The 23,840-nt window shown below is 51.0% G+C and overlaps 1 protein-coding gene across 1 annotated transcript in view; it reads left to right on the forward strand.

Moving 5' to 3' along the window:
• Positions 1–216: 216 nt before the first annotated feature.
• The window catches only part of zmiz2 (zinc finger, MIZ-type containing 2), a 39,366-nt gene continuing 15,742 nt past the window's right edge, over positions 217–23,840 (forward strand). The window contains exons 1-4 of the mRNA XM_036528660.1: positions 217–794; positions 20,597–20,702; positions 22,579–22,693; positions 23,368–23,561. Of these exons, the coding sequence (XP_036384553.1) occupies positions 20,653–20,702; positions 22,579–22,693; positions 23,368–23,561 (359 nt within the window). The 5' untranslated portion in view covers positions 217–794; positions 20,597–20,652. The remainder of the gene's footprint in view (positions 795–20,596; positions 20,703–22,578; positions 22,694–23,367; positions 23,562–23,840) is intronic.

Here is a 23,840-nt window from a genome sequence, read left to right on the forward strand (position 1 = left end):
ACCCACGTTTGACCATCTTGGCTCAAAATCTGTGTGGTGAATCGTTAGAACAAGGAATTAATTCCTCTTTAAGAGCCAAAATGGCGATACTTTCGCTTATATCCATAGATACTGTTCTTGAGTGAACGCCACCGTAGCATACAGGTTCAGCGTGACACCTCCAATAGTCGGTCTGCTACTCTGGTCTGACAGCGAGAAGTCAGGAGGGCGATGAGGGGGAGAGACAAAAAACTGCCTTTTTCCCTCCGACAGAGAGAACCTCCATCCTCATGATCTCATGAATAAATTATAGCAGCCCATTGTGCAATAGAGGGAGGTATGCAGCGAAGCCTAGGCAAACACTGCCGAGTACACGGACCACAGATTCTACCCCAGTGTACAGGGTTCTGACTTTCCCTAGCCTTCCTATGCCGCGACTGGAAACGAACCGCAACTAGCCGGGTCCAATTACTAGTGCTCCGGGTTGAGACCTTGCTGAAGCATATTTGCCGATGTACTGAATCAAAAGAGGAAATACATTTTTACAGCTACCGAGATGGAGAATACAACTTAGCTGAGGTAGCTGGCTAATCACAGGGCTAGCTTGCTGGTTATTCCGGGGGAAAGGACTACACATTGCTTACTACAGTTCCGAAGCGAAAAAGAGCAGGACTTAACTTGACTACCTTTTCTTTGGCGTGCCAGCCTTTGCAGAGGAACAGGTCGCGTTTGTCATATTCCCGAGTGTTCGGTGGATTTCTACGGCTGATCATTAAAGCAAGGAGCATACCAACCTCGGGCAGTTTGAGTCGAAGGTAAGGTAATCGCAGACTAATACTCATGACTCCTTTGCCGGCATTGCTGTAATGTTAAAACTAGCGCCTGTGGTTGTTTCATTTTGACATGGTGAAACTGATGGACGGGGAAGACTTTAAATACGTCTGGTCAATAAGCAGCCGACACTAATTTGCTTCGCCAGCTGGCTATACTATCGATAGCGTAGTTAGCTAGCTAGGTGATTTAATAATGACGGATCAATGTCCCTTTTTGGTACTAATGAGAGAAATGAACTGGACGGCGATTCAGAGATGTACTCCTTTGTTAAAGGGTACAGGGAAAATATCTCCTACTTTTGACTTGAGTAGTACAAGGAGGTAGGAAAATACCTCCCATTGTTATTTCACTGCGGGCACGCGTTACTGTGCGACGGCGCCCTGGCTACATCGTACCCAGTGAGTGAAGCTAATGCACGATAGCAATCAATCACAGATGTTCTGCCTCTGTATTCGTGCCGCATTCCATGCTCTTACCTCTTACCAAATTAATGCAAAGAAAGAGCGATTTAGTCTCGATGAAAGTATGTCACAGTTTGTCACGTGCTTGCTCTCTCGGATCCGTGTGTATGGATGCTCAGATAGGTATCTCGGTTGAAATGACAGTGGCTTAAGAGCCCTTTTCCTTGTCTTTTAAATCGCGATATATCAGCGTGTGATGTGATAGCTAGATAGTTTCACGTTGTTTAAACCCACTGTACCTAATTTGTCTTCCCTCTTTATTCTGTTTATCCTCTTTATGTTGGCGCTTTATCCCCCACCAAAGTTTTTACTACAATTTTACTACTGTGCGAGGCTGGAGTTAGGTTTTGCATAACCTTACTGCAAACCTGTTCAACGTTTACTGTTGGAAATCGCCTCCTGGGCTTTATTGACATATAAACAAACTATTATTATTAGGACACCGTATAGAATATAAGATTAAGTGTAGAGATACAAAACGTTAAGAAAAAGAATTTGTAATTTGTAACAGTAACTTGTCTTGGCACCATTAAGAGTGGCACTTAGGAAAGTGTTGGAAAGTGTCACGCCAGTCTGTGGACAGAGGTTGCCGTGAAGCACACCTGAAATCTATAATTCATTGATTGTCCATTCAAGTCCGAATTCAATCCTGTCAGGTCTAATGTCCAATTTACAAATTAGTGAATACACAATTGTCATTTGAAGAAGGATACCTGAAACAAAGAGAATGGACCAATGTTACCCTGTCTCTAAAAATTCAAACTAAGAGACAAAACTCATAAGCCCATAGTTTCAGTAAGCTCATAACAGTCTGGAAAACCTGCTGCTGACAGAGGAGTTTAGTATGCGTACATGCTGATGACTGTCTGTGTTGCTTCAGGTTTGCTAAATGTTTACCCCCCAGCCTGTGGGGTGTAGTCATCACCCCGTGGCTGGTTACACGCCTCTGTGAGACAGTGGGTTGCACCATGAGTCTGCTTGAGCATTGCATGCTGCTCTTAAACATGTTTGACTCAGACCTGTAGAGTAGAGCATCAAACTGTGTCACATACATGCTTTAGTTGGTTCACTGTTTTTAAATGGGATGTCTGACATTCATACCCAAATGGCCAAGATACACTGTCTAATTTGGCCTAACCATAATGACCTTTACCCTTGAATTTGGGGGGAATGTTGCTTTTTGTAATTACTTGATTGCAATGAGTGGAAAATGTTAAATAATGGCAAAATACAGGTTTAATCCTAAGTTAATGTTGTTAATCATAATGACAAAACGCACTGAGGTTAGACTGAATGTGAGACCAGCACTGAGACCAGCTTTCCTCTGTCCTCATTCCTATTCAGCATTGTTTGGCATGGGTGCATGTTTGGTGTGGGTTCTTCATTCAGATAACAGGGTCTGTTTGGCTATGTGTCTTTATGGCAGGATAACTCAGATTTGACCCGCCTCCTCTGGTCTAGGCTCAATTAGTTATTGAAATTAGTATGTGCTATCTAAATATCTAAATGTCTCTCCCAAAGAGAGAAACTGTTTTGATGCTGAGATTGCCCACTACTCTGCCCCACTTGAGGGTTTATTGACAGATAGGTCAGGCTAAGCGTATCGGTGTGATGTAGCGGGGACACACTACAACGGCCCTCTTCATTAGCGAGAGAGGAGAACCTAATCCCACACACTGTCGTTTCTTTGCCTTTAGAAAATAGCTGAGTTTTTTTTTCCTCTCTCTTTTTCGGTAACAAAACACCACATCGTGCTGAGCCACAGTGTCTTTTCAAGAAAGAAAGCCATTGTGAATGTTGTGGGTATGGCAACATGGTCTGTGCTTTGAATTTGGAATTGTTAAGAGTGTTCGTGGCACGTGCAGTGATATTGCTAAGCAGTAGCACCAAGGCATTGCCACGAGACGTTAACAGCATTGGCCAGCCTGGCCGAGAACAGGTTAAGACCCTTGTGTATCCAGCGATGTACTGGAACAAGTACATTAGAGTGGGCCGGCACAACTGTTGATATTTGTCAGTGACTTGGATTGTAGATGTGTAGTGTGTTCAAACTTTACAAGATTTTTTAGGATTTCCTAAAGATCAGTGGCACCCAAAACCAAAATGTGACAAAGTACCACATCATGACCAATCAAAGCAGCAGTATCCTCGCTGTTGGCTAATGGCCTTGTTGCGGAGCACAGGTACAAAAGGTTTTAGGTTTCTGTAGCTCCTCTTCTCTGACATCCATAAAAACCCCCTGTTTTGTCTTGCTTCATCATCTTACCAGGAAGTAAGAGACTTAATTTGTCTGAAATGCACTGTGTATCTAGCATTTCTGTGGAAGCACCTCAGGGGCAATGCTGGGCTGACCCAGGAACAGTGGGAGACACCCCTGCCCTGCCTGTCTGCCTCTCCTCCAGCCAGCTGCACAGTGCCAGCCTGCCTGTCGCACTGGCTTTTTATAACCATAGACCGCAATTCCAGCAATGCTGAACATGTCGTGTGTTGCAGGGATGAACCGTAGGAGTATTTCTGCCTGTTGGTGGTAGGGCTGTGCAACTGTATTGATACAGCTGAGTGTTGCAATATTTGGTGTCATGATGCGTGTCACCCACACTGAGTGGACTGGGAGTCAGACAGACAAAAGTGCTTCACAGTTTGTTCTGGGGAGACCTAGAACACAGGGAGCAAGAATTGTGCCTTTACACGGATTTATGCTGTCACTGTTTTGTCTCTGAAGTGTAGGAGTCTGGTGGGGGAGGTAACTGAAGTTTCTGATGAAATCCTATGCTGCACAAGAACCATAAAAAATTGAATTGGGCCCCAAGGAGGAATGTTTACAGTGTTTGATTTAAAAAAAAAAGTGCCATATCAAATTACCGCAGAGCCCATGGTGGGAAGGAGGAACCCAAGATCTGTAGAGCAGATCTCATTATGAGTGACCCCAGTGCAGTGGCACAGGGGCAGCAGGGTTGGTGTGGTGGGGTGGAGGGGTAGCTGGGAGCAGCGCTCGTAAACCAAAGGGGTGCCGGCTCCACTCCCAGGTGGAGTGCTTGTTTTACCCTTGAGCAAGAAACCTTAACTTAAATATCCAGCTCTATAAATGGGTATTATGTAAGATCTGTTAGTCGCTTTGGGTAAGGGGTGTCTGCTATGCAAATGATGTGATGTAATGTGCTGAAAAGCAGCACTGTGGCGACACCCGCTATGGGATGGCTGGCGGTCGGGGGGCCAGGCTACCTCGCACGGGCCGTCGGAGCTCACGCTGAGCAGCGTGTAGATCGTCGGCCTGCTGTGTGTGTAATCCGCCAGGGTCAGGCCTGTTTTTTTCTGCCGGGCCCTGCTCCGCGGAGCGAAACAGATGGAGGAGGCACAGGCGTCCTGTTGGCCACTTTTGTTCGCGCTCCTCCGCGGACGGATTTGCCAGCTTGCGCGTAGACCTGCGTTTTCTTTCCTCTGACGCAACCGCCCGGGGTTTGTGGTCCTCTCCTTCTCCTGTCTCTTTGCTTTGGCGCGGAACCCCCCTTACCCTCCCCACCGCTAGCATCCCCGTGCCTGTCTGGCCATGGGCGAGGTGTCCCTGCGAATGATCTCCCTCTCGCTGGATGGCACGAGCGTGTCTGACAGCGCCCAGGCTGCTGCAGCCTCTTCCCCACCCCACCCCCATAGCCCCCCAGACTGACGGAACCTCTGCCCGTCCTCGCCCCCCTCCAGGCTCAGGGGCGCAAGATCACTCCACGAGGTGGAACGGCGCATGGAGGCAAATCGAGTGAGAGCACTAGCGCGGCGCGCCTGCCGTTTAAGCAAGCCGCTGCGGGCGACAGTTGGAGCGCAGAGGCGGCGGGGGGAGATGCTATCGCTCTTCGTGGCTTTTCTCAATGAAGACAAGCAGTATTAGAGCCCCCCCCCCCACCCTGCTGCAGCTGCTGCCGCCACTAAACTGACACTGAGCAAGACAGGTAGCGCCCGTGCCAGCACTCAGCTCAGTGCAGGAGAGTCCCAATCCGTGGCACCATACATATTATTGCCCACCTATAATAAATACAGGCTCTGTGTTCCTGCGGTATCCACATGTTAATCATTGATAGAAGTGTTGAAGAAATAATACTTTGTTGCCTGTACATAAATTAGCTTAGTTTTGCACAGTTTGCATGGTTTGCATGGTAAACTTGCCCCACAAAAAAAAAGATCTTTTATAACCTGTTTTTGGTCTGTGCAAATGACCAGAGGACCTCAGTTTGTGTGCTGAGCAGCCATATTGCTTTAAGCTGGAACTGTTATTGTGAACAAAGAGCATGTGAGAGGGCAGGAAGGAACTAATTTTCTCTGTGTGTCTTTTGAAGGGGTGGGGGGTAAATGGTGAGCCATCTGAAAAAAAATCTGCACCGTCCCCCAGGGAGGGGGAAACCCCTGTGGCCGGTGAGGTCAGCGAGCGAGGTGAGGTCAGCACTCAGGGGGTGGAAGGGGTCGGCGGCGGCGGGGGGGGGGGGGGGGGGGGGGGGGGGTGTGGATCTCGGTGTGGATCGGTGCTCTTTGCAGCTGCGGTGCGCGGCAGCCCGGGGAGGCACAGGTGCTGCCGTGGAGATGGCGCTCGCGTAATTGCTCTCAAGGTGACTGCGGCCTGGGGCTTGTTTTTGCTGGCGGCGCGCTGATGGAGCAGAGCGAAGCTGCTCGGCCTGTGATATCAGCAGCGTTCGTCAGAGGGGGCTGCTCTGCTGGGGGGGGGGTGATCCTGGGAACTGCCACCTTGGGGTGCATTTCACAAAGATTACCTGTGTAAATATTACCCTCCACCTCCTCTCTTTCTGTATTACAAATCCCAGTTGTGGCTGTTGACCCTGGTATCCCCCATATGTTGAACGTTGTTGAATGGGTTGTCTGTGTGTGTGTGTGTGTTTGTGTGTGAGAGAATGTGTGTGTGTATGTGTGCATTTGGGGGGGCCGGGGCAGCAGTGGAAACAGTGGGCACAGGCTCTGGGGTGTTGTTGCATAACGAGTGACTGAGAACGAGGGAGAGCTCAGCGCTCGCCAAAGCACATTCTTAAAAAACACACAAGACCTGCGCCTTCTGTCTGATTCCACACTCCGCGCGGCACCGCCAGGCTCCGGTCCAGGCTTGCAGGTCCGGCCAGGGAGCTTTGCTTTTGGGAGAGAAAAGATGTCGCAGCAGCCTCCGTCAGCTAATGAGACTGAAGAGGAAGCGCTGTTATCGCCCAGGATAGTCTGCTTAAAAAACTGATGCTTATGTCCTTATCGCGGCGATCTGTTTTCTCATCTCCCGGTTAAAACGGACCCAGGCCGGCTTCCTCTTCTTCTACCCAGATTTAGAAACTCTGCCTCGCGCTCTCAGGAGAAACCCCATTGAGCAACGGTGGCACAGATCGGTCGTCTCACCTCCCTCACCCCATAATTCAAGCCCACGGTGTCACAGCTTGCGCAGATGATGGGGATCTGATGCTTATTCCTTTCATGTGTCGCACTTCACACTACCAAGCTCTCCTCACCTCATGGGCGAAGGGCTGCCTACTATAGCGCTTATCACTCGCTTGCTGGCTTTCTCCTAGGACTGGGACTTTATTTTACAGTCTCGCAGTCTTGTTTTGAGTGTGTTTCTTTTTCCCCTCCTTTTGTAACCGCTTGGAGCTATCTGTCAGAGCAATCACCATAGCGACCCCTGAGATGCGACTCGACCGGGTCTTGTCGGCGAGCAGGCAGCACGCTGGCACTGAGACCTTGGGAGTGACACTTTGCATCTCCCGCCCTAAGCATCCATCTAAACTGACCCCCCCCCCCCCCAGGGGAGGGCTTCACACAGCATACTCACACACACACTCGCACCGGCTCGTCGGACCAGCAGTCAGCGGAGCAGCCTTATCTGTAAACGCTGTCCGTGCGGTGCCGCCTCGTACCAGACCTGTGGGGCAGAACGTTCCGGTCCGCCTCCCTGTCCGCGTTCTCCTCTGCGTGTTTACACCAACACGAGCCTTTCCCCAGAACTGGCCTCCCCCACTCCTGATGAGGACTCCTGGGAAAATGAGTCATTTTTTATTATTGCGCTCTCTGTGTGCCCCGTCATCCGTCTCCCCAGACGCGCATTTGGACACTGAGAGGGCAGACGCATCGCTGTGGTGAAACTGGTGATGAAGCCGAGGCTGAGACCGGTCGACGGTCAGAATTTAGCATTTTTTTTTTTTTTTAAACCTCCCTGTCTGAGAACGAGGGCGAGGGTGAGGGAAACTCTGAAAATATGCCCAATGGTGTAAAGCAAACACTGGAGACCGGAGGCCTCGCTGCTCTGAAGAGAGGGAGGCCAGCGGAGAGCAGTTGGCAGAATGATGTTGATAATGGGATTTTCCTCTGGTTCACATGGCTGTGTTTGAGGGCAGAGCAGCTGACCCGTGTGGATGCGGCGTCGCAAGGTCATTCCAGTTAATGAATTCATGCGCTGTCCGTGAAGGGCCCCGCGTTGTGGCAGTGATAAATGTGCTGTAATAGAGGGCAAACATCTCATTCCTGTTTCCAGCTATTCAATGTAGGGCAAAGCAGAAGCCAAATGCTCATTTTCAGGGTTGATCAGATTATATCTGTATTAGTGTTGTGTAAGGTTGGTTACATTGCCAGTGTTCCTATGCATAATTTCGCCTGTTCAGGTGAAATTTTTACTCACTGAACTGCGATCTGCAGGGTTGTTGTCTCCGGTAGGGTGTTGAGGACAGCCAGTGTGTGTTTGATCTGACCTTGGATCTGAGGCTGCTGTTTACTTCAGTGGTGGATAATGCGTCACCCGCAGCAGCTCTCTGCAGCAGGCGATTCAGTGAGGAGGTGTCCCTTCGAGGTGTTTAGTGGCATTTTCCTCATACCTAGAACATCCCCCAGAGCTTTCGTAGCGCCCCCCAGGACCCCTTCCTGTTCCTCCGGAGGGAGAGAGATGCCCTCTGTGTTTTGAGCTTGCCTGTGCGCACTGTCCTGGAGAGAGGGGACGCTGGTTCGGAGGGCGCAAATCAAAATTGGGGAGGCATTCCGGTTTGCTCTCCTGCTCGAACAGGGTCAGAGGACCCCGGCCCAGGGTGTCAGCGCGGCGCGATTCCGGATGTGCAGACCAGAGGAGGGAACTGGGGAGCCGCTCAGCACGTTGGCATGTAGCTGACAGAAGCTTTAGTGCCATTCACACCACACCGCACCATGCTCTCAGTGACCCTTTTACCAGCATTTTACTACAGCCATAACTAGTATCAGCAGATCCCAGTAACTTTCCTCTGCCTTTTTTTTCAGCCCCTCACATATACCCTAGCCCCACATTGTAGCCCCTCATATATAGCCCCAGCACATATACCTCCACATCAGGAGTCCTGCTAGCTTGTGTCAACCGCAAAAGAAAATGATGTCATAGTGGCTGCAGATAAGACCCCAGTGACTCTCCTCTGCCTGACCACAGTGCCTCCCCCTGAAAAAGCACGTATCTACAGCTGTAGCCCTGCTAGCTTGTGTCAACAATATAAATACATTGTGTCCAGGGCTGTGGACGCAGAGGATATGGTATCCATGCAAATCGCCCTGCCTATCCGATCAGCTACAGGTGCCTGACAAGCAGAAAGCTGGAAGGGAGTGTGAGTCAGAGTGAGAGCTGGGGGTGGTACTCAGTCTGTGACACATGCTGCACTGACACCACAGAAACCCCCCCCCCCCGCCAAGCGGCAGTGACGCTGGCCCTCAGCTCTGGCGTCACCCTGCCGACACAAACACACTCGCGCACGCACACACAGACACGCACGCCGTGACACTGCCTCCTCGGGGACTGCATCATGGGCCGCACAGTTACCACGGAAGACTGAGCTGTAATGCAACAAATTTAGCTCCGGCGCTGAGTGGGAATGATTCATGGTAATTCTGTCACCACAGACTGCGCAGAAGTGTCGCCAACATCTGTCTGCTTCTGGGCTCATAAGAGGTCACCCATAAATTCTCTAGATGCTGCGTTCAGGCCAGCAAGTGTAAGCATTAATAAACATGATCGAATTATTTTAGTATTCACAAAAAAGCAACAGCAGCCAAAAAAGAGACCTATGTAAAAGAGGGCAAACGTGTGAATGACTGTGAGTCTGGCGGAGTTGAGGAATGCTTTGGTTTGTTTGTTTCTTGGGAGCCAAACAGGTGCTCCGCTTCGTTTCCTAGAAGAGCAGCTGCGACAGACTGCCTTCCTTCACCCTGACCTGTGGCTCCACTTTTATCCAGTAATTAGATTAGCTGGAAGAACCTCTCGCTGCTCTCTGAGGTAGCACAGGCTCACCTGGGCAGAGTTGTGAAGAGGAACTCTGACTCCATTCCACTCCATTTTTTTGCAAGTCTTCTACCCCCGAGGGGGACATTGGCTTAGTTTTTTTTTTTTAATACCAATACAGTTAAAAGCGTAGTCCACAGTGGGTAGGGATCCATTCATGGCCTCACAGACCAGCCCTGTATTATTGTATGAGGGAAACGTGTAGTTTGCCACGTGGGCTGTCACTGTCACGGCCCTGAAGCAGAGACCTCTCTGTGGGCTGTGGGATTGGGGAGGACTCTTTCTGGAGATGGGCAGGCGGTGTAAGGCATGCAGTAGTACTTGTTAAACCCCGTTGTGGAGGCAGGAGATCGTGCGCCGACACCAAGCGGATGCTCCCCCTGTGCTATAGTCTCAGGGCTGGACATGTGAACCGCGTCCCGATTTCACTGTGAGTATTCCATCAGCCGCATGGAAACACGCCGGCTTAGCAGACGCCCTTATCCTGTGTTCCCAGAACGCTCAGGGCTTCTCACCACGCTCACCCTGTAACTCAGGTGTACAGCTGGGCATTTACTGAAGTAGCTGCGGGTAAGCCCCCCTGATGAAGTGTATTCTAAATCCACGTCGCATATGGGACTTGAACCTATAACTTCCAGGGCCACAGTTCAGGCTCTGACCGCTGCCCCCAAGTTGTTCAAACCGATCTGCTGGGCAGCTGGCAGCTCGAGTGGACAGTCTCAGCATGTAGCTGCATGCACGGGCGGTGGCTGGGGGCGGGGGGCTGGCAGATTCACACGTCTGTGCCGGGACTTCAGGCCTAGGCGGTGGATGGCAAAGCAAGCACATCAAGGAGGAGAAAAAGGTGATCTGTCCTGCTGAAATCGCCAAGTCATGGTGAGTCTGAGAGTCAGGGGGCCCTCCCTGCCAAAAGCGCAGAGCAGGTCACTAGAAACCTGCCTACGCACGCTTGAGTGTGTGTGTGTGTGTGTGTGTGTGTGTGTGTGTGTGTGTGTGTGTGTGTGTGTGTGTGTGTGTGTGTGTGTGTGTGTAAGAGAGAGCATGTGCTTGCCAGCTCTCTCTGTCCTTGCACCCTAATCAGGGCTAGCCCAGGCCTTTCCACGGGTGTAAACTATTGTGACATCACCGCATTCTTTCTGTGACCCGGCAGACCTTCGCTGTTAATGCAGCCCCTCCTTGCCTCCGTGGAAACAAAAACATAAATGTGTCATCGCGCTGCCCGGCTCCTGGACAGCGGGGCCAGACCGTGCCAGTCCTGATAATCAGAACAATGGCACTAAACACGGGTGCTGAATCAGGGTATCGTGAACTCGGTCTCCGTCCCCGGCATATCTAATGAGCGCTGGAAACGTGCGTGCGGGGAGCGGAGCAGTGTGGCATTTGTCACAGCGAGAGCCCGCAGCAGCGAGCCGGCCGTCTGTGCAGGAGACTCCAGCGAGTTGCTCCCGTCAGCATTCGTCAGCCGGACGATCAGTCAGTCAACCTGGAGAGCAGAGAGAGAGAGGGAGGGAGGGAGGGAGAGAAAGCGAGGGAACGGGAGCTGTGTGCCGGGCGAGTCACGTTGCAGCTAGGGGTTTGGGGGGGTGGGGGGGGGCAGTGGTGCACGGAAGTCAGACGAGTTTATCAAGCGCAAGGCCGTTGAACTAACGAGCCCTGCGCGGCTTTTGTGAGTAACAGTCGGGACTCTGACAAAGAAGTGGGGGGGGGGGGGGGGGGGTGGTCGATGCGGAGTGACACCGTTTGCGTTCATGCCACAGTCCACACGCGGGACAACTCAATTACAGGGGAGCGCAGGAAAGTAGACGGGGCCGCTGGGTAATCTGGAAGCTCAAACAAACACGAGGTTTTAGCCCGGCTGATAAGACCGTTGTCGGCTGTGCTTCCGATACCCACAGCTGAAAGTTGCGGCCCATTGTAGTTTAGCACAACTGGGGTAGAGGGGTCAGATCCACTTGTCTTTTTTTCCCCTCGTCTGTTTATTTATTTTGATCAGCCATCCACAATCCACCTCAGGTCCTTTATAAGTGTTATGTGGATATTCATTTGTCAGACAACAGATTTTTTTTTTATGGCGGTTGTTCACAAGCCAAAAGAGAATTGAGCGTTGATAACATCCGGTCTACTGGAAAGCATTCATGATTTGAAATCACAGTTTATCTTTGGCGAGTATTTCTGACTAAAAAAAACCTGCCATAACTCTCACCGGTTCTGGGCATCATTAGCCACAGATCCAGCACGGCACTTTCTCTCTTAATCCTCATCCCCGATGGCCGGCCTTCGTCCCCGCTCCGGTTGATCTCTCAACCTTTGACCCCCAACTTCATAATTCCGAGTGTGGAGATTTTATGTTATGTGTTTGATAGTGATAGAGGTGGGGCTTGAATAACAGATTAAATGCAGATTAAGTACAGATTAACCCCTTTAACAACCCCTTACTAAGTGTGTCTCATTACATTTTTTTTTTCTTCAGAGGGCCCTGATATGATCACGATGTGCTTCATATGTGTACTCCCACTTTTGTGTGTGTGTGTGTGTGTGTGTGTGTGTGTGCGCGCGCACGCGCGCATGTGCGTGTGCAGCTGGGTGGAGGTGAGTGTGTGCTCTCTACCTTTGGACCCGGCGTGATGGTGATATTTGGCAGGGAGGCAGACAGTGAGGGGTGCGCAGGCCCCTGTGCTGCGGTGGCTCTTATTGCGGTGTGTCTTAGCGGCACGCGCACGCATGCATGCGGCGCTTTAACGCAGCGCTGTAAGCCGTGCACTGTGCGCTCACAGCGCCAGAGTCACACAGGCGCTGTCAGCTGCGTGGATCACGCTCCCATTGATGATCCCGAAAAAGGGCGGAACGCTCCACCCCCCAGGGTCACATGATGCGATTAGCTTCTGCCACAGACAAATGATTTACAAACGGCTGGCAGCTTCAGTATGATTATACATGCATTAACAGGGGAGGGGTGTTGTAGATTGCTGGACCGTTGGTCTTACCAGATATAAAGGCTCTAAAGCAGCTTGTATTTACGATTCTTTCTCAGTGGTAAGCTAGCTGCATTTTTCTTGGGGGACCGTACCCTTGCAGCTGTGTTCAGTGAAATGTTTGCGCACTGTAGTGGCCAAAGACCCCCACTGCTGGAGATATGTATGCGCCGACAGTGCGCTCTGATTGGCTCTTTTCGTATCTTGTAACCACTGCTAGGCAGTGGATTTATGAGGTCAGCAGACGAGCCACAAAAGCTTACCGCGACTGACTGTAACGGCTTCGCAGAGCAAATAAGGGTGGCCCCTGGGGTCGCGTGCTGTTTGTTTCAGTTAACTTTCGGTTGAAGCTGCCGCCGAAATAAGGGTTTGAAACTACTCAGTTGGTTTAATACATGCATTTGGTTTGTGCTTTTTTGCACCATCCACTGGTAGAGACTGTGGGTGGCTTCATCTGCAAAGCTATTTATATGCATGTAGCGTCAGACAGAGACTTTGGCAGCTCCCTGTCATTCATGTGGAATCTGCACTCTACTTCTTGCTTTAATCCATGGTTTGCGAGCTGTTCAGTGAGCAAGTGTTTACAATCAAATACCTTGCCCATTGCAATCCGTAAATACTCCAGCTGCGTGTGGACTTTGGCAGCACCTTTCTCCTCCATAGGTTGGACCTGTGACAGTGGTGTAGTCGCGTAGTATTTCTGCTTGCTGTAGTATTATAGTGCAGTGGTGTTTTGAAACTATAGAGGGAACGTGTAGATTGGAGACGTGGAGTCTATCTCATTTACAGTATTCAGCACTTGCCACACATCCAGTGTTTTTTGTCCATTCACATTGTTGTTTGACGTAAGGAGGCCCATTTAACTTTCCTTTCACAGAAAGAATCTCTAACAAAGACAGTGCTGTTTCAGTCCAGGGAAAAACATCCGGCCGTGCTGGGTGGAGTTACAAACACAAATATGATGCACGGTTAGATAATGTACTTTTATATACGAGTCAGGAGAATGTATTAAATACATACTAAATATAGTCCTACATAGTCAGATTTGATCTGAAATGGTGCAATTTAGCTAATACTATTTAGTAATTTAAGTACTTTTTTAAATACCATTTGCGAGGTGCTTATATGAAAGAGCTATTGGCATATGTTGAAGAATGTCAGTAGTTGCACTGATTTTGTATGACGTTGATATACTGGCCCCTGTTGCACTTGGAAACTGTTTCACGTTGCTCACGGTTCTGCGAGTTAGTGACGTAACGCATGTTTTTCAGCTAGCGGTGTTCCGGAATGATGAGGACCGACTTGCGTTCCGTTTCACAGCGTGTGCCTGGACGTATCGCAGCCGTGCAGCTGAGCACACAGGAGCTGGGGGGGGGACTGGAGAGATATTCTGTGCTATATGACACATTTGCAAACAGGATCATGAAGATGGAAGTCCCAAACCATCAACCTGGCCAAATACCATTGGCGTGGCTATCCCTGTTTTTGCCATGGCAACCCAACAGCACTAAATAGCGCCAAGGAAACTGAGTAACGGGAGTCAACGCTGGCTCTTTAAGGATGATTTGGATCATCATTTGTTGGGTAAACCTTCGCTAGCCATTGCTTTTTTTAAGGTGTCATGGTGGTAGATCAATGTGAAAGTGGGTGGACATCCATTTTTAAAAATATGCTGTGTATAGCACCCTGATAAGTAATGTTGGCGACGTCCTCAGGAGACTTGGGTCTCTGTACATTATAAAGACGTGTGTCTGGCAGAGTGGTTGTGAACTCCTGTAAGCTCCTCGCACATGTGAGGGTGAAGCTTTACAGCTGCACGTATGATAGTGTGCAAACAGACAGGAGGGACTGTGGTGACTCATGTTGCAAGCGCAAAATGCAAATTGGACGTCTTCGAATCACGGTGCTAAAAGGTTTTTTCGGATTGCGGTATTTCACCAGTCTAAAGAAGTGCAAAAAGGCGTGTGTGTGTGTGTCCCGTTCTGGGATGGATAAAATCAGGAGATACCGCTGATAAGCCTGCTGTGGCTGAATTAGCACTTTTTCCCGTTGTAACGTGCTTGTGTGAATAACACTCTGCCTTCCAACAAGGCAGCATGGCTGCTGCGCATAGCCGTCACTGTTTCTCTCCCCTGTTAGTCATGTGACCTGCATGAGACAGCGTTGGGGTCCCTGTTTCCGTGACGCCCCTTCCATCGCCACGGTGTGACCGGCAGCCTCCCTCGGACTGACTGGAAGGCTGAGGGCTGCGGTCTTGTTTCACATCCTGTTCAGGGCCGCGTCTGGTGCTTTTTTAAAAGGCAGGGGCGGTGCGACCGCGGCGTCTTCCTCTCGGCACCGCAGATGGCCACCTGGGCCCTGCAGACAGTGGACGCTGACGGCAGCGAAAGACGGTCACGAGGGGGATTCTTCCTCCCGGGGTCTGGAGCGGGGGGTTCCGACATCTGCAGACAGGTAGTGACACAGCAAACCAGAGGGCGTGAGGTTGGTGTGCGTCTGACACTTCAGTGGGATGCTTTGGACTGTGTGTCATCAGGAACATCCCCGACACACACACACACACACACACACACACACACACACACACACACACACGCTCTAAGCGCTAAGCAGCTTCTGTTGTGGAGGGCAAGCTGTGGAGGAGGCACACCAGTCATGTATGTGTAGTCAGTCTCCATCGTTTGGTGTTGTGAGGGGGATTCTGGGATATGATGGTAGCAGTAGGGAGTCCAACCAGCATGGGTCAGCGCTCTATAATATACTGTTGGACTGTGAACCTCACAGTAGCTTGTGTGAGACCATGTGGGGAGAGAGGCAAGTCACTGATATCTGACTCACTCACTCTAAGACTCTCAGACTCACTTAGTCATTTTCACTCTCTTCCTGTCACATTCACTTACTGAAAAGCACACAGAACACACACACACACACACACACACGCTCTCTTATACACCCATGTATTTGTGTTTTCTACCTCTCACGCAATGGAATTCCTGGTCCTGCGTATGTACACCAGTCGGCTGTGGAGTCAGCACATTTCGTCCCAGCCCAGACGAGATTAGGCCAGACTGGCCGAGGAGAGGGAACATCAGGCTTTCGTGAGAAAGTGGGAGGGGGGTGTCCTTGGGAAGGGGGACTCGCGAAGGACAGAGTGGGCAGAAGTAAAGTCGGAACAGAGAGAGAGAGAGAAACGCTGCGTTCACATCGTGCTGAGTGAATCTGGGTGGCCCTCCTGTGCTTTGTGGGCCTGTTGCTCAGCCTGATAGCCAGCGACACTCAGAACCCAGAGCTGAATAACCCGCTCAGTCTGTGCGCCGTGGGATTTGTTATGCTCATTTTGCTGTTACATGACCCTGTGTCGGCATCATCAGTTGTATAATAGGTCTTATCCTCGACAACCTTTGCGGTGGTGCAGGAGAGATGAGGCGAGCCAATGCCATCCTCTGATACCCTCACACACAGCCCACGGTGCACTACAGTGGAGCGGGTGCTGGTTGGTGGATAGGCACTACCCTGCTGACATAGGTGTTTAATGAACCGCAGGGTGTCAGAAAGCAGAAGGACGAGCAACCCCTGTTGTCATACCCACCCCTATCCCTGGCACAACTAAAACAATTTGTTCTGCTGCTGTGGTCATCATTGGCTCATGCCACAGCTTGGAGCTCCTATAACGCTCCTCCCTGGGTTCTGTGTGTGCATAGCTCCTATAACGCTCCTCTGTGGGTTGTCTGTGTGTGTAGCTCCTGTAATGCTCCTCCCTGGGTTATCTGTGTGTGTAGCTCCTGTAATGCTGCTCCCTGGGTTATCTGTGTGTGTAGCTCCTGTAATGCTGCTCCCTGGGTTATCTGTGTGTGTAGCTCCTGTAATGCTCCTCCCTGGGTTATCTGTGTGTGTAGCTCCTGTAATGCTCCTCCCTGGGTTATCTGTGTGTGTAGCTCCTGTAATGCTGCTCCCTGGGTTATCTGTGTGTGTAGCTCCTGTAATGCTCCTCCCTGGGTTATCTGTGTGTGTGTAGCTCCTGTAATGCTCCTCCCTGGGTTATCTGTGTGTGTAGCTCCTGTAATGCTCCTCCCTGGGTTATCTGTGTGTGTAGCTCCTGTAATGCTCCTCCCTGGGTTATCTGTGTGTGTAGCTCCTGTAATGCTCCTCCCTGGATTTTTTGTGTACTTCACACAGAAGCACAGTTGTCCCCAAGCTGGTGGGGCAGGACAGAACCGGCACAGGGCTGCTAAGACAGGCTGGGCCTCGCGTGGACCTGTCCTTCTCTGAAGAGCAGATTTGGGAAGCTGTCCTAAAGGGACGCCGGTAGGGCTGCTGGATCTCCCCCCCCCAGCTCCTGAGCATTGTGTTTCCGTCTGCTGGATGAGCGATTCAGACAGTATGGCATTATACAGGTTTAAGAGCAGGCAGTAATGTGCGGTGTGGAAAACGCGTTCACTCCTCCACCGACCCCCTATCAGGAGGCCGGGATCCGATCTGCAGATTCTATTCGGGTGGCAAACGGGGGGGGTGGGGGGGGGGGTAGGACAGCGTTCGATAAACACAGACATGAGCCACACCGCTGCCTGGAGTGAACGCAGCGTGTCCCCGCCTGAACCTTCCCTGCCGACGACGGAAGAGTGCTGCAGAGAAAGTGAGACGGAGAGGGAAGGGGGGGGAGGGGAGGGGGGCGGGGGCGGGGGGCAGTGTCAGGAGGGGTGAGAAACATTGCGAACACACCAGCGGGGGTCGGGCACCTCAGTCCAGAGGTGGAAGTGGCCCATGAGAGAAGACAAGGGGGGGGGGTTGGAGTGGAGGAACGAGAGAACAGTGTGTTCTGTTCATTCCAGAGCAGGAACAGTCTGTGCAGTAAACTGTCACAGAGAGAGAGAGAGGGAGACAGAGGGGGGGTGTACTAATGTAGTACTCCATTGCTCATAAATAAGTTTCTGGAGTTTTTTTTTAGGGGGGAGGGGGGTGTACGGTCACAAAACGTGTCTGTGTGTGACGCAACATAGCAGGAAAGGGGTGGGCCTAATTCCGCAGTGAGAGCAACACCCCTCAGCTCCTCCCCCAAAGGACTCAGCCACTCGTACGAAGCACAGGTGGTCTGGGTGCACATGTGTATGCGTGTGTGTGTGTGTGTGTGTGTGTGCGCGTGTGTGTGTGCGTGTGTGTGTACAGAAGCGTAATGCCGTTCTGTCACTCGCTGGTTACTGTCCACAGTGACTGTAACGGAGTGTTGCAGTTTGCGTTTCCCCGTTTTGACAGGCAGCTCCAGCCGAAGTGGCTGTGAGGAGTCACAGCGCCAGTCGCGACCGCGTGCTGTTTGCTGCCGGAGCGGCCGCCGTAATCAATTACAGCTGAGTGCGGCCGAGCAGGGGAGCGGGGGGACCGTGTGGATAAGTGTACGCTAACGTATGGGCGTATCAGTCACTGCTGTGTGACACTCCGCTTGAAGGCCCCAGTGGGGAGCAGTAAATGGATCTGTCTGTGTGTGCGTGTGAGTGTGTGTGTGTGTGTGCGTGTGTGTGTGTGTGTGTGTGCGTGTGTGTGTAATTGCAAGTGGAGGGAGTGTCAGCTAGCGTTTGAGTGTGCTGATATCAGTACACTGGCTTGTCTGCGGTAGTCAAGTGGGCCCCACTCCAGCTCTCTCGCTCTCACTCTCTCTACCTCTCCCTTCCTTCCTCCCTCCCTCACTCACTCTGCCTTTATCAAACCTCACTGCCTGACTGAAATTTTCATTCTCTCCCTCTCTCACTCTCTCTCTCTCTCTCTCTCGTTCTCTCGTTTTTGCCCCTCACATTATCCTTGCAAGTGTCCTTCTCTATCATAAACTCTTCTGCTTTCAGCACTGAACCCCCCCCCCCCCCCCCCCTCTCTGATTCCTCTTTTCAAGCTGTAGGCTGCCTGACCTAAATCTGAAGAGAGCGACAGGAAAATGAGGGAAAGACAGGGAGAGATGGAAAGCAGGAGAGGAGGGATGGGGGGAGGGGTGAAAGGCAATGATGTTAGTGACAAATTAGCATGTCAGTTAATGGAGTTTATCCCTGAGAAGGGAGAGCAGGAGCGACGTGAACGAGGGGGATGGAAGAATAAAGCCGCGGGGGGGTGAAGGGTTCGGGGGGGGCACTGCTTATCGCTGACACCCCGAACACAAAAGGCTAACGACGGCGAGGCGGCCCGCCCATCCCTTTCATTATTGATGCCGTTTTGGCATTATCTGCGGAAGAGAACCTCTCCGTTTCCGTGTGGCGGGTAGATTTTTTATTTTTTTTTCTTCGTGAAGCCCAGGCGCTATTTTTAGCCCTGGGCTGCTGCCCCCCTCTGTCAGGAATCCCGGGAGTTCTGGGAGGCGATTGGTAGTGCTGGAAGGTGGCAGCAGTGTTGACAGTATCATCCACAAACACAATCACCGGGTGCTGGGACAGAGGACAGACACCCCCTGCCCCTCCCCAGCTCCTGTGCACCTGATGGCTGCATTTCACAGCTGCAGAAAAATGGATAAGCTCTGCACACCCAACATGGACGCCTTGCTTACTCGATGGCCCTCATTACATTACGTTACATTACATTACAGGCATCTAGCAGATGCTCTTATCCAGAGTGACTTACATAGGTTACCATTTTTTTATATGTTACCCGTTTATACAGCTGGATATTTACAGAGGCAAATCTGGGTTAAGTACCTTGCCCAAGGGTACAACAGCAGTGCCCCAGTGGGGAATCGAACCGGCAACTCGGCTATGAGCCTTGCTCCTTGCCACTATGCTACACTGCCACCCTAAGCATTACGTCTGCTAGAAACGGCCATAGTCTGAGTAAGGGTCTGAAATGAGCAACTTATGAGTGCACCTAATGCTATTAAAGCTCTGTCTTTCTGTACATCTATCAATCAGCCATAGAGAGGGGTTGCAGTTGTACCTCCAGCATCACAGGGATTGGTTAATGAGAGGCCAGTGGTCAACAGTTTTTCAGTGTTTTTCAGCCGATCCTGAAAAAGGAACCTTGCTGTTACTGGTGATACTGTGTGTTGTTTCATAATTTTTTGTTGTTTATTTATCTCTGCATCCCTGACCCCTTTTACAAGTGTCTAGAATCAAAGCTCAAATGGCACGTTTGTTTCTCTGGGGATCTCATTCACATTTACTGTGTTTCTTTGCTATGTTTCCCTCAATGAGGAACCTTCTGCCAGCTCTTTTCCTTTGCAGCAGTGGAGTTCCTGCTTCCAGTAAAAACTGGGGCCATGTGTTAAGCACACCCTGCTTTGAGCCCCGGGGGTGGGGGTCCGGTATAGGGACCTGTCGGGGAGGTCCACCGGACTCTGAATCGGGCTCCCCGTAAGAGTGCCGGCCTGGTTTGTTCTGGGGGCAGAAGGATTGTGTTTCTGTGCTTGTGACGCTCATGCTGACGCCTCCTGCGGGGGGAAACCCTTCGCGCCGTGGCTGTGTAGCCGTCTCACTCTGCTGAGCCGCACCGCACAGAGGATGAGCTCTGAATGTTCTTCCACGCTCTGGAGGCGCCCCAGCCTGCTTCTGTCACAGGGCGAGAATCACGGCACCAGGGCTCTTTCCCCCCCACCGTTTCCTGTGATGATGCTTTCTGCTTCCTGTAATGGCACAGTCAGGGAACCAAAGGGGTCTTGTACTGCAGTACATGTGACCTAAAATACAGGCCTATGTTAGGCATTTTTGGTTGCGCATTTAACATTGTTCAGCATTGCAGTTAATTGTTGCGATGCCTTCGTAGTCTGTTAAGATCACGCTGTTTTTACCCGAAGAGATCATTGGAGCGTTGCTTTGATGAGGAGTTATCTGATTGGATGGTAGCTTTGATGAGTAGTTATCTCACTGGAGAGCAGTTCTGAGGAGCAGTGTTTATCCCTTTGGAGGTTAGTTTTGAGCAGTGACGATCATCTCTGTGCTAATGTTAGAACTGAGTACAGCTGTCATCCGGTCGAGTCATGTACTGTAATTGCTATTAGTCAGATGTGCGTGTAGCAGCGTGTCTCAGTCAGGACAAAGCAAGGCTTTAACACCTCTCTCCCTCTCTCTCCCCTCTCTTTCTCCCCTCTCCTCTCCCCCGCTCTTCTCTCTCTCTGTCCCTCTCAGACTGCCTGCTGGGTTGAGGAGTTTTGGGGCCGCCTGCTGACGCCCACACCCCTCCGATGAACCCCATCAACTCCATGAAACCTGCCCTGCCTCCGACCCCACACAGGTGAGTTTTTGCCCTCGTTGTGCCCCCCGCTCCCCCTCGTGACCACCGTATGCTCCCCGGACCTCTCCTACAACGACCCAGCGAGTCATCTCCAGGAACAGCTGATCCAGGATCAGCTTTGGAGCACTCGCTGGCATCCTCTTACATCTCCTCCTCTGGTTTTTCAGTGAGAGTTCTCTGTTCTGCTGCTGTGTTTGATAGTGACTCTCGCGGCGAGGCTCCCCCTTTATCTGAGCGAGTCTGTGTACTGTACGTCACAGCAGAAGCAGGGGAGGAACAATGTGATGTAAAGAATAAAGCCAATCAAAAAGAAAGAAACGCACCCAGGAGGCAGAAGCTCTTACACTCACACACATGTGCGCGCGCACACACACACACACACACGAGCATGGTTGCGCACTTGCAGCCCACGTTGTCGGCACAAGCTGTGCTTAAATGAAACACACCTACATCCCTACACTGTCTGCGATTGGTCTCTCTGACACAAAGAAAAAAAACCGGTCTGTTCGCTGCCTCCACGATTGGTTGACTTGTGGGAGACTGTCGGCGAGTGCCGTTGGCTGTGCTGCGTTCTGTGCACCGATTGGGCGCCCGGGGGCTTGGCTCGCGAGCAGCGTGGTGGTTTCCTGTTTGCAGAGAAGGCCGGACGTCTGGTGGTTTGAGGAGAGGAACATGAGAGTAACCTCAGCCCTCGTGGAGATCTGACTGCACCCCTACTCACAGTTCAGCTGAGCGCCTTCTGGGGCAGGGCGGGCGTATGTCTGCGTGCGTCACCGCTGTGATGTCTAACCACCTTCTGCATCACAAACGCTTCTCTGTCCGTAGTCGTGTGATCCACCAAGTAAATTTCCCTAGTTCCTGAGCCCTGTAGGTCAGGACAGTTGGCCTGTGTGTCAGTTTGTTTGTTTTGTGTGTGTGTGTGTGTGTGTGTGTGTGTGTGTGTGTGTGTGTGTGTGTGTGTGTGTAATTTAGTGTGGGCAGAACAGTGTGTCTGCCTTTGATGAGGGGAGAGAGGCCCTGTCATTCCAAGTCATGGATTTTTATACTAGCGCCACCACCACCACCTTCATCTGTCCTTGTCCCCCACTGGTATCTGAAGAAGGGCCACCTCAGACTTCTGTTGCTTTGGCCCTGTTGTGTGCTGGGGGTGTTTTTCCGCCTGGTCTCCTGTGGTTTGTGGTTCCCTGCGTGTTCCCCGCCACTCCTCTGGGAATTAGCCAGGCAGAGTGTAAGTGGAAGCAGTCCTAATTAAGGGGAAGGACGGGGGAGTACAAAGACCAGGGCTCTCATTCACTACAAGTTGCAGTGAAACAAACACTCTTGTGTGTGCTCTCTCCTCAGCTCTCTCTCATCCTCTCTCTCTCTCTCTCTCACACACACATACACACACACACACGACTTCTCTCACTGTGTCTAAACAGAGGTGTCTCCATGGAAACACTGTGGAGCACTGCAGGGGCATGTGACTGTGACACAACATTGAGAGACACACACACAGACGCACACACAGGCACACATGTTCCCACAACACACATATGGACATACACATTTCATATCGACTCATCTGTACAACACTGAGTCACACACACACACAGACACACACCCACATGCATAAACTGAGCGTTGATTTCCACAGTGAGGATAATGCTGAGGTCAAATCCTATCCAATCCCTGTGAAGAGTCACGCTTGCAAATCCATAAATCTCCCCTTTCTACTGCTGGTAGCTCTGGCGCCTGGAATGGGCACGCTGGAAAAGGACTGAGGCAGTTCCATGAAATGCAGTTTCTGCCCTGTTCATTAAAGCGCTCCGTTCTTAAGAGGAAGTGTGTGACAGGCGACACCAGCCCATAATAACTGCGCTCTCTGTCTCCACAGTGACGGCTCCTACCCGTATGATCCTGTCTCCTGGCAGCAAGGCACCAATCAGCCTGCAGGTTCCCTCTCCGTGGTAACCACAGTGTGGGGGGTGACCAATCCTTCGCCCAGCCAGGTAAAGAGAGGCAGGGACTGGTGACTTCATCAAGATGCGCGTGTGCTTTGTCTGAAGGCATTGCGTTTGCACGTGTAAGGCCAGCTTAGTACATCCATTGGAAGCGGTTATTTTTAAACGCACAATTTCAAATGAAGCATTCAATTTAAGCGGCTTTTACTCAAAGCAACATTTCTCTATGTCAGCGGAAGTGGAAAGCCCTGAGACATGTAAGAATGAGGTAAACCGTAACCTTTCTAATAGTAAACCACTGAAGCATTTTTTTAAAAAAATATTCGGTGTTTACTGGTGTCTGATGAGACCACAGGTGCCTTTAGTCATTGCCGCAGGATTTTGGCCATAGGTCTGTTTGTCCTGCTGGGGCAAAAAAGGTACAGTTTATTGTACTGCTATATTAGTGTGAGCCATCAGTTATCACTGATCTAAATTCTACCAAGATTATGACTGAAAAATCTTCTGGCATGTTTCACGTTTCTGGACCAGGAAATGGCTTCATTTATTTGAATTTGTCACCCCAGCTCACCACTCACCAATGCCTGTCTTCCCCACCTTCCCCTCACTTTACTTATTTGTACTCTCTCCCTTCTCCTTTTCCCTCTCTCTTCTCTCTTCTCTCTTTCCTCATGCTCCCTCTTGTCTTCCCTCTCTCTTTCTCCCTCTCTCTCCTCCTACAGGTCTTGGGCGCTCCCATGGGCCCAGGTGGAAACTCAGCCGGTAGTCACATGTTGCCAGGCAACAGCCCCGGCATGAGCTCCCCCCAGTTCATGGGCCAGCAAGGCTACCCTGAGCCGAACAAGGGCTACATGCAGCAGGGGATGTACGGGCGGCCAGGGGGCGGGTACCCCACAGGCCCCGGTTACGGGGGCAGGTGAGAGCGGCCAGCACCACTGGCCCTTTTGTCAGCAGGTGGCACAGATTTATCAAACCATGTGCGTGTACGTGTGTGTGTGTGTGTGTGTGAGAGAGAGAGTAAATGAGTATGTGATGGTGCTGACTGATGCACCAAAAAGCAATAAGGAGCAAAATCAGGTGTATTTAATCACAGACTAATTGCTTATTGGCACAGGTGAAGCATGTTAACCCATGGCTGGTTTCACATTGTTTCATGCACAGTGGCATTTAAACAATAACAATTTAACAGATTGCA

The sequence above is a fragment of the Megalops cyprinoides genome, chromosome 5, assembly GCF_013368585.1.
Source record: "Megalops cyprinoides isolate fMegCyp1 chromosome 5, fMegCyp1.pri, whole genome shotgun sequence".
Classification (NCBI taxonomy): domain Eukaryota; kingdom Metazoa; phylum Chordata; class Actinopteri; order Elopiformes; family Megalopidae; genus Megalops; species Megalops cyprinoides.